Here is a 10,997-nt window from a genome sequence, read left to right as displayed (position 1 = left end):
CTACACTAACACTGTCTGCATGTGTCCCTTTCATGCCCATACATATGGAGATCTTTTATCTCTGTCTGTTCTGTTATATCTGTTATATGGTCGCAATATGGCAGAAACTGTATATTTCATTTTTTCATTTTTTTCATAAATCATTGTCCAATTTTATACTTTGTCGTGTTGCACAAAAATAGCAAAAAGTTGCAAAAACTCCTGTCAGTCCTCCATGGGGCTGTGTTTGAATAACATAAAGGATCATCTGAACACAACAGCTTCCATTTCTCACACATACTCCATCACAAAAGCTTTGTAAGTAAACAAGGTACAGCAACCAGTTATGTAACTACAGGCCACCATGTCTACACAACAAAATGGTGTTAATTGAACTCTGAGAGTATACAAATAAATGGTGACAGGTCCATTTGGTCCATTAACTCTCAGAGCTAAATTAACTCTAATGATTTTTTTAAGTTACCAAAAAACGCTGACCGCTTCTGAAACCATGTGGAATAATTTATTGTACTGTAGGTAAGCTACTTGACTGTTTTTCCAGTCACGCGCAAGGGGCCATGACAGGAAAGACAGATAGGCTAGGCTACCAGTCGTAATAGAGAGCCAGATAAAACAAGATTAGTAAACAAGATAAATATGATGACTTATAGCGTCCTATATCTACGAAGTACAGTACAGTATATACTATAAATGAAGGCACTTGGATAAGGCAAGCAAACAGTGACAGTACAAAAAGGGCTGTACAAGAAAAGAATATATGTCTTCTGGCAATCTGAATATTTTACTGAATATTATATCAAGATGCCACGTCATGCTACTTGACCACGTACTGTGTGACATGTATTGTTAAGAGTACAGCTTGTGATTATGAAGACATAAGGTTCCTATCTCTATCTATGTGTATAAATATGGTCTGATCTCTCTTTCGGGAGAGAGAACTACATGACCACGGACATATGTTGTTTAAAGTACTTCTCCTGTGAGCTCAAACATATAATTTAATTAGAAATACTTCATCTGCCTCAACATCCTGACTAATCCAGAATTCCCTCTACAGACTGCATACAAGTAAGTACAGGCTTGACTACAGTTACTTCTCCCACCGTATGCAAGTCACTGTGTCTTTTCTCAAGAAAATCTTAGTAATGACGCTTATTGTGCTGAATAACAAATGACATTAAACGGAATGACTTGAAACCTACACTAGAAGTCTGTGTATATTCTCTCTACAGATTCTTGTGGAAAGATGAAGGCCATCCAGATAATTACTCTGACAGTGCTGTACATTCTGGCAGCCAGCGTTCAGGGTTTCAAGTTTGGAAAATGCCCCAGTCCCCCAGTTCAGCAGAACTTTGATCTTTCCAAGGTGAATACTGTAATCCTTTTTAAAATCTCCTCAATTTTATAAATGCTTTAATTGTCTCCACCAGCCGAAGGCTGAGGGAGAGTATGTTTTCCCCTCCGTCCGTGTGTCCGTGCGTGCGTCCGTGCGTGCGTCCGTGCGTGAGTCCGTCCGTGCGCCCTCGCACTTTGTGAGCACCTAATCTCAGTCGCCGCTGGCCCGGACGCTGCCAAAGTGAGCACACACACTCCCTGGATGCCAATCTAGAACCTCTGCCCTAAATTTTTCAAATGGGCTTTTTCTAGCGCCACCTAGTGGCCGATGTTTCGCGTCCGTGCGTCCTCGCAGTTTGTGAGCAGCTAATCTCAGTCGCCGTTGGCCCGGTCGCTGCCAAAGTGAGCACACACATTCCCTGGATGCCAATCTAGAACCTCTGCCCTAAATTTTTCAAATGGGCCTTTTCTAGCGCCACCTAGTGGCCGATGTTTGAAAAACACATTTCTGTGCACTACTCTTACAGATTTTGTCCAAAAATCCTACAAATCGGTAGGCAGTATCTCGACAGTCATGTGATCGACACGGATCTGTCCGATTTTGCATATTCCATCCTGATTGGCTAAGATTGGCTTCCAAAGTTTGTAGGATTGCGTGCGTCCTCGCAGTTTGTGAGCAGCTAATCTCAGTCGCCGTTGGCCCGGTCGCTGCCAAAGTGAGCACACACATTCCCTGGATGCCAATCTAGAACCTCTGCCCTAAATTTTTCAAATGGGCCTTTTCTAGCGCCACCTAGTGGCCGATGTTTGCAAAACACATTTCTGTGCACTATTCTTACAGATTTTGTCCAAAAAACCTACAAATCGGTAGGCAGTATCTCGACAGTCATGTGATCGACACGGATCTGTCCGATTTGGCATATTCCATCCTGATTGGCTACGATTGGCTTCCAAAGTTTGCAGGATTGAGCCGTTTTGAACAAAATGCCTCAAATCACAAACGCAAAGTGCAATTATCATGAAATCGCGCACACACCTTCCCACTAGGCCGAGGAAGAAATGCCACGTATTTTTTTTTTAAATCTTAATGGGCCTTTTCTAGCGCCACCTAGTGGCCGATGTTTGCAAAACACATTTCTGTGCACTATTCTTACAGATTTTGTCCAAAAAACCTACAAATCGGTAGGCAGTATCTCGACAGTCATGTGATCGACACGGATCTGTCCGATTTGGCATATTCCATCCTGATTGGCTACGATTGGCTTCCAAAGTTTGCAGGATTGAGCCGTTTTGAACAAAATGCCTCAAATCACAAACGCAAAGTGCAATTATCATGAAATCGCGCACACACCTTCCCACTAGGCCGAGGAAGAAATGCCACGTATTTTTTTTTAAAAATCAGCCTCATGGTGGCGCTATAACAGGCTGATTTGTGGTTTTACCTATAACTCCACCGATCAGTTCACCAGGACGCACGGTCTGGTGGAGACCTGTGCTCGGAAGAGCACTGCTTCTAGTTGCTTTTGTTACTAGTTGGTGCATAACATGTCTATGGTAGATACCTACCATTTCGTTCACTGGGGCAGTTTCTATTGTAGATAACAGCAATGATATTCAATCATAATCAAATGCTGCTTTCTCATAGACCTTGGTGTTGCAATCTACTGTACCTAATTGATAACAAAGTGCCCCACCAACATGCCATCTTTTTTAGTGTGTACCATGGCCTTACACAATCTCCATTTCCTCTGTAGTTCCTGGGTAAGTGGTATGGCATCCAGAGGCTGTCAGATATCCAGATGGGTGAGTGCAGCACTACCGTCTTCAGCCTGCAGAGCCCTGGAGTTGTTCAGATTGTCCACAGGGAGCTGCTGTGAGTAGATGGCAATTGTAGTTATCAGACTAATAATATTAAAGATTTCAAATTGTTTTGATTTACAGTGTGTGTGTGTGTGTGTGTGTGTGTGTGTGTGTGTGTGTGTGTGTGTGTGTGTGTGTGTGTGTGTGTGTGTGTGTGTGTGTGTATATATATATATATATATACATACATATATATATATATATATATATATATATATATATATATATATATATATATATATATATATATATATATATATATTATATTCTTTCAGAACTACACTTTAAAAAAAAAGTAGATGTTGAAAAAAATCCCCAAAAGGTAGCACATCCAAAACTTAAAATCAATGTAGTACAAAGTCTTCACATTTCTGTGTTTCTTACACTTTGTTAATAGTCATTATTGTTACAAAATATTGTTAATACTGGTTTTAAATGTAAATTTAACTTCAAAACATATTGAACCTGTGTATAGCAGTCAGTGCGTCAATCCATGAGAACAACACAAAACAAAATACTTTAAACTTAGGGTGTCAGCGTCTAAATCACTTCATAAACACAATAAATCATGGGATGACTACAGATGAAAATGAGCTGTATAGCTAACTCTGGCCCATGTTAAATAAATAAATAGATGTTCAGCAGGGTCCACCCACCCTACGTTAACCTGGCATCTCTATTTGGGCATGTCATTATAAGTGAACATTTCCTAAAAAAATACTTTTCCAAAGAATTGCACAAGAATTCCACAAAATTAAAAGTTATTACATTTGTAAAAAAGAAAAATAGCAGATCTAGGCTAACAGAGCATCACAGCTCTATTTTAGCTATTTAATAACGGTGTCTTTTTTATTCTTTCATTCTTTCATTCACTCTCTCTCTCTCTCTCTCTCTCTCTCTCTCTCAGTGCCGATGGATCCAATAACACAATCTTTGGCACAGCCAAACCCACAGACCCCTCGGAGCCTGCTAAGCTGGAAGCCTCCATCTTTGAGAGTAAGGGCTTCCTCCCCATCCATCTGGATGTTATAACAATGTCCTACATAGGCCTATCCCGCCAGGGCTTGTTTTTTTTTGGTTGAATGGTTTGATATAGGATCAAACATAAACTGTGTGACAAATGACAAAAGTGACTGATCAGTTATTTTAGTGTAAATTGGTATAACGTTATATTCAGACCATGAAAACTGACTGACTTGTGCATTCATCTCTTCATGCAGACCTTCCCCCTGCTCCGTACTGGGTGCTGTCCACCGACTATGACTCCTACTCTCTGGTATACAGCTGTGTTGGATTAGCAGGATTGTTCTCCATGGAGCTTGCTTGGATCATGAGCAGGGAGCCAACACTGCCTGAGAGCACTGCTATGCAGCTGCAGAACACCCTGCATAGCATTGGAGTCAGCGTGGACAATATGTCTGTCACCAATCAAAATGAGGTTGACTGTCAACGGCTGTGGCGTTGTTGAAATGTTGAAACAATGCTTTCGATTTTCACCTGACCATTTTCACTACAGAGTAAAATAAATATAAGAAACAAGACACATCAACTGTACATTTCTGTCAATGGATGAATGCGTGTATCTATACCTACAGTACGTACCTAATGTGACGCGAGGTGACCAACTGTATTCAATTTAATTTCATTTGAAGTGGACTTATTCAAATGTATCTTATTACTTGATACCAGTAAGACTCCCTAATCGGGAGATAAGCGACCGTCAGGTCACATCGTGATTTTAGGCCAAAATGTGTAGGAGAAGTGTCCAAAAATGTGTTTGTAAAAATCATCCTGATGGTGGCGCTATATGGGACAGATCCATGTTGATGAGATGAGTGTAGACATACTGTGTACCGATTTGCGTGATTTTAGGGCAAAATCTGTAGGAGCAGTGTCCAAAAATGTGTTTGAAAAAATCGGCCTGATGGTGGCGCTATATGGGACAGATCCATTTTGATGACATGAGTGTAGACATACTGTGTACCGATTTGCGTGATTTTAGGGCAAAATCTTTAGGAGTAGTGTCCAAAAATGTGTTTAAAAAATCGGCCTGAAGGTGGCGCTAAATGGGACAGATCCATGTTGATGACATCAGTGTAGAGCAAGTGTGTACCGATTTGCGTGATTTTAGGGCAAAATTTGTAGGAGCAGTGTCCAAAAATGTGTTTGACAAAATCGGCCTGAAGGTGGCGCTAAATGGGACATATCCATCTTGATGAGATGAGTGTAGACATACTGTGTACCGATTTGCGTGATTTTAGGGCAAAAATTGTAGGAGCAGTGTCCAAAAATGTGTTTTGCAAGAATCGGCCTCATGGTGGCGCTAGAAGAGGGCCATGTGAGAATTGATGGATGGAGGTTGTAGTTTGGCAGGCAAAGAGTGTGTGTGCAAAATTTGGCATGGATCGGGGCAACGGTTGCGGAGATATGAGCAGGGCAAAAGTGTGACGTGTGACGTGTGACGGAGGGACGGACAGACAGACAGACGGACGGACAGACAGCCGGTGGAGGTTTTGGTAGTAAATGCGACCTGACGGTCGCAATTAAGCTAAATCTGTGAATAATGCTCAGTACCGCTGGTAGAGAATGTGATATATTGAAATAAGAAAAAGTGCATCCAAAGAAATGTTGTGATATGTCTTGTTCACTGCAGTTCAATTATATTTCAAACACCATAGCTCAATATAACAGTGGTTATACTGTACCTCTAAAAGGCATATGAAGTGATAGATTGCAGCTTCTACCTGATAACTGAAAACCTGTTTCTGCCTCAAAATGACATGATTTCAGACCAATATAGGGGGTATGCGCATGCATAAAGTGAATGGCAAATCGAGTGGCAAAGTGAGTGGCAAAGTGAGTATGACGTTGTTTAATGTTGTTTAATGCAATCAGATAGGAATTTTCTGTTTGCATGTATGGGCTTTCAAGGCCAGAAAGTAGTTTTTTGCCACTCAGTAGGCGTTCCGCATAACTTCTGGGTATGATGAGGATGTCACGTGCATACCCTCTATACCAGTGGTAACACTGTAATGTTCATTATTAAAGTATGGGTAGTGGAGACACATGTACATGACTATTCTTGTTGTGCCGATACAAGAAGGAATATTGCTTCTTTGGGCAATATGTGTGACCAGTTGCTACTCGTCCTGATCCTGAATCCACACAAAAGTAGCATTAAAGTCATATTGGATAATCCAATCAAAAGACAGTTACCATACTTTGCTAAGGCTTGTGTGGGGTTAGGAAGCGCCAACACACCTAGACTATTGTCTTTATTGCACAGTTTACTATTAGAACCGTCATCTTGACCGTACGTACATATGGGTAATACTTGTCGTTTTTGTTGATTGACTCTCACACTCTGACATCACTGGGATGTCAGGGGAACAAATCCCTTTTATCACCACATATGGAGATCCCTGTGATGCCAGGGGAACAAATCCCTTTGCATGGAGATATGGAGATCCCTGGGATGCCAGGGGAATCAAATCCCTTTTATACCCATATATGGAGATCCCTGGTGTCCACATCACTGTGACATCACTGTGACTTTAGCAATGAAAACAAACGCATCAGATTTGAAATGAAAACAACAAATGACCCATACTCTATTATGTGCAAAATGAACAGAGAAAAAAGACAAATGGAACAAAAAAATATGTCAAAACATAACTTTTTTGTGTTGAATGCTTTTTTCTAATTAAAATAGCAGATCTACAAGGCAGATATGTTGCAACCCTGAAAATGTATATTAAAGAGCTGGAGAAACAGGGATACACTCTATAGCAATGATTACTATCAGAATGCTTTAGCCTTTAAAAAACTAAGAAATAATAAATGAAGTTTTATTTTAACCAGAAAATATGACTTACCATAAGTGGTTGGTTCTGGGATTTGCACATCCGTGGCCTAGATTGTTACGACTGCCACCACCACCATAACTACTACTTATTATTTTTGAGAACCTATTACGTATTCTTTCTTGACTCATTGTTGTGCCTTAAAACGTGAAATGTGGCATGCCACATAACTGTGATGTAACATGTGTATGCATGTAAACCCTCCCCCAAACAGTTTGAATAACATTTAGAAAACAATCATTTGAACAGGTGCCAGTTCCCATGCACATACCTCTGCTCCATCATGGGAGCCTTGTATGTAAACAAGGACCTTGGCTTGCATGGGCCAAATGTGATCAGTGATGTAACTGTACAGAAGCAGAAGTCTATAAAAGTGCAGTCAAAAGTGCTGAACTTCACTGAAACCTGGTAGGCAGTACTGATTATAGGCAGGTACAACTGATTATTTCTCCTTCTCCCTGTGTGAAATTCTCTTAAATGTAGGATTTGTGATACTCTTCTGTATTCACTGAAATCGTCTCTAGAAAGACATCTGCAGGTGTGAACTAAAACTATCTGTGTTGTTGTATACAGGTTCTGGTGATAAGATGAAGGCCATCCAGGTGATTTCTGTGACTCTGCTGTGTGTTCTGGCAGCCAACGCTCAGGTCTTCAAGCCTGGAAGATGCCCCAAGCCTGCTGTTCAGCAGAACTTTGATCCCGCCAGGGTGAATATGGAGACCATCTTTTATGATTGCCTTTCTTATTGCTTTTGCTAAAAGACATATTCACTATCCTATAGTGACTTTAGGACACATTTAGCAGTTTTCTCTTTAGAATAGAGCAAAATATGTTGTAGACATTCAATAACTTTTCAAGATTACTTCATGAGCTTCATGTTATATGGCAGTATCTTGGCAAGTGGTTTGAGATCCAGAAGATGCCAATGATGTTCCAGAAGGGTCAGTGTTGCTCTGCCACCTATAGCCTGCAGAGCCCTGGAGTTGTTGGAGTCCTCAACGCAGAGCTGCTGTGAGTAGATTCCATTGTTTAGGACTCCGGAAGACTAGAAGCACATTCAGGTGCGCCTGGCTAAAGGGGATTGTTTAATTAAAAAAAGAAACATCTCAACTTAGCATATGACTTGCTGATAATTTCTCTTTTCTTTTTACCTTCAATTTTCAGTGCCGATGGAACCGTTAGTACGATATCTGGCACAGCCAAACCCAAAGATCCTGCTGAACCTGCCAAACTAGAAGTCACCTTCTTTCAGTGTAAGGATAATCTTAATACATCACAACCATATTTGATCAAATGTTTAGATGATTTAACAAATCCCAATGTCTAATGTACTGTTTTTTCATGTTGTAATTTCAATAATACACAAAATACAGAAATGTATTGTATAAAACAGGGAACAAAGATTCCTTTTCTAACTGGACAATTCCACAACATGATTTTAATTTGGGGTTAAACAAATGTGTTTACAAATGAGTCAAAGCTATAATGCTTAGATAGAGTTACTTCTCTTGGAATATTGCATAAACCCTGTGTTGTGTTGTGTTGTGTTGTGTTGTGTTGTGTTGTGTTGTGTCGTGTCGTGTCGTGTCGTGTCGTGTCGTGTCGTGTCGTGTTGTGCTCTCTCCTCTCAACCGCAGACTCCCCCCCTGCTCCTTACTGGGTGCTATCCACCGACTATGACTCTTATACTCTGATATACAGCTGCAATGACTTTGGCCTTTTCCACGTTGAATTTTCCTGGATTCTGAGCCGGGAGCCTACACTGCCTGAGGACACTGTTGAAGATCTGCACAGCATCCTGACATCCTTTGGAGCCAGTGTGGACAAGATGACTGTCACCAACCAAGATGAGGCTTACTGTCAGATCATGAACCAGTAAAGTAAACACACATGGAGAACGAGTGGCAATAGTCTAGATAGAGGTTTGAGGAGACCAGCTGACAGAATCTGGGTGAGAAGTAAACTGAATGACAAAGAACTGTCACCCAATAGTTTATTGGACTGGAATAGTTTATTCTTGTTGCATGATTATGTGAATTTCAATGACATGACAACAAGTGAACATTGTCAACAACCAACCAACAGGTGCTTATTGTTTAAAACAGAGAGCAGCTTTTGCCATTTGCAGCCCAGTGTACTCAAAGCATATAATAGCATACCATACACATTTATAGATATTTCTCATGGACAGGTACGGAACATGGACAGAAACACAAATACTGCTCTCTGCAGAATTAAACAAAACTGTAGTGGCTAACAAAATCACTATAACAGCCCCAGCCAAGCTGAGCTGGAGGCACCATGGAGAATTCAAACCCCTATAGTCTCAGCAGTGGTGGGCAGGAACTTCACCACTGTGCCGCCACTGTACTCTTTTTGATCACCCATTTCTTTGTTTAACCACTTAACTATGAAAGGTCTCACCCGAGGCTATCGAGAAGCTGACTATCTCATCTTCTAAACGACTTCTAAAAACCCTTCTTTTCGTGTATTATCCTTCTATTGTTATTCATTGTTTAATTTATTAGCAGTATTAGCTTATTTATTTTAACATTTCTTCAATTGTGCAGTTCTTTCTCTGGTTTTATCCCTGGCCTCTTTCTAAGTTGAGGTTCAAATGGACGATACATTCATCACTGATCATTTGATGATTACAGTTAGATTCATATCATTTAAGATATTTATTTGGTTAAAGTATCAATTTTATTATTATCATTTATATTACATGTGATGCTTGGGCTTGTCTTAACTATCCCGCAAGAAGTCATGGCATTTATCCCTAGCTAAATTTGTTTTAGCTTTTTAAGCAAATGTAACTGTACAGTATATAACTGCTGATGTATTGTCATTGCAATAAATAAATAAATTGATTGGTCATTGACGAGTGTTTCATAAAATGGGGAGGGAGTTGTTGTCATTACTGCCATTATTTAGTTGAATATCGACTGACATACATGTACTGCATGGATATTAGTCATCACTTTAAATGTCGATTTAGAGTCCAAAGGCTAAAGTAATTCCTACAGTATGACTTAAAGGTATATTCAGTGATTGTATTTCATTCAAATAAAAATATAATTGGTACATTTTCCATTCATTCTCGTCACTAGAATGTGTGCTGACCATATAAGGACTTCCACCATCGCCCGTGTTGCGAGCATAGCTAGATTCGGTTTTCAGAGGTGGCCAGCCAGTCCTCGACCAATCAGGGTAGAGTATGGCCGTAGTTATGTTATGAATATGATGTTTAGTTATGATGGTCAAAATAAAAGTTTTGAGAACCACAGTCGCTCTGAATTAAGAACGTCTGCTAAATGCCTAGATTGTAAACTACTGAACTCATAAAATGCCACAGTCTCGTAGTAAATCAGTATCATACATATCCTGAAGCTGGAGACATAGGCCTACCGATATTCAGTGATTGGGTCTAATGATCAAAACGAGAACATTATAATGGTGTCAAAAATCTATAAAAAAAGAAACATTTCCACGCTGTAAGGCCAGTAAGGGACAAGATGACCCCCGGCCACTTTCATTATCACTGAATACACCTTTAAGAACCGAAGAAAAAATGGATACTTTCTACCCATATATTTTAACAGCCTCCAAATGTCAACTAGATTCAAATGAGTCCTAGGCTTTACTGGATGTACAAACAGATACAGAACAGAACTCTAATCAAAGTTCTGTCTGTGCACATTTATCAATGTGAGTGGTGAGTGACACACAGAGGTACCTGGATGAGAGATCAAATGTATTTTGTATTAGACGTAGACAGACACGGACACCACATCATCTCAGACTCATTAGATAAAGGAGAACATGGCACATGCACTTATTGTCTATCAGGTTTATTGCTTTGACTAGATTTCATAGACAGCACAGTCATAAGACATTCAACACACATGAATCCGAGTCATTCTGTGTCTCAGAGGTCTG

The 10,997-nt window shown here is 40.2% G+C and overlaps 2 protein-coding genes across 2 annotated transcripts; both read left to right on the top strand.

Moving 5' to 3' along the window:
* Positions 1-1,246: 1,246 nt before the first annotated feature.
* LOC308285096 (apolipoprotein D-like) lies at positions 1,247-7,641 on the top strand (the record flags this gene model as incomplete). The annotated part of the gene is made up of 5 exons (XM_080725815.1): positions 1,247-1,366; positions 3,090-3,208; positions 4,103-4,191; positions 4,416-4,611; positions 7,632-7,641. 5 exons carry the CDS (start codon positions 1,247-1,249, stop codon positions 7,639-7,641), a joined length of 534 nt encoding a protein of 177 aa, XP_080581941.1.
* Positions 7,642-7,645: 4 nt separating this feature from the next.
* On the top strand, positions 7,646-8,937 carry LOC308284753 (apolipoprotein D-like; the record flags this gene model as incomplete). The annotated part of the gene is made up of 4 exons (XM_080725483.1): positions 7,646-7,765; positions 7,948-8,069; positions 8,223-8,311; positions 8,696-8,937. The coding sequence occupies 4 exons, from the start codon at positions 7,646-7,648 to the stop codon at positions 8,935-8,937; spliced, it is 573 nt and encodes a 190-aa protein (XP_080581609.1).
* Positions 8,938-10,997: the final 2,060 nt, after the last annotated feature.

This window comes from Nannobrachium achirus, assembly GCF_963921795.1.
Source record: "Nannobrachium achirus genome assembly, chromosome: 5".
NCBI lineage: Eukaryota > Metazoa > Chordata > Actinopteri > Myctophiformes > Myctophidae > Nannobrachium > Nannobrachium achirus.
Note: the sequence above shows the minus strand (reverse complement) of the source record. Positions and strands in the feature narration are given on the sequence as shown.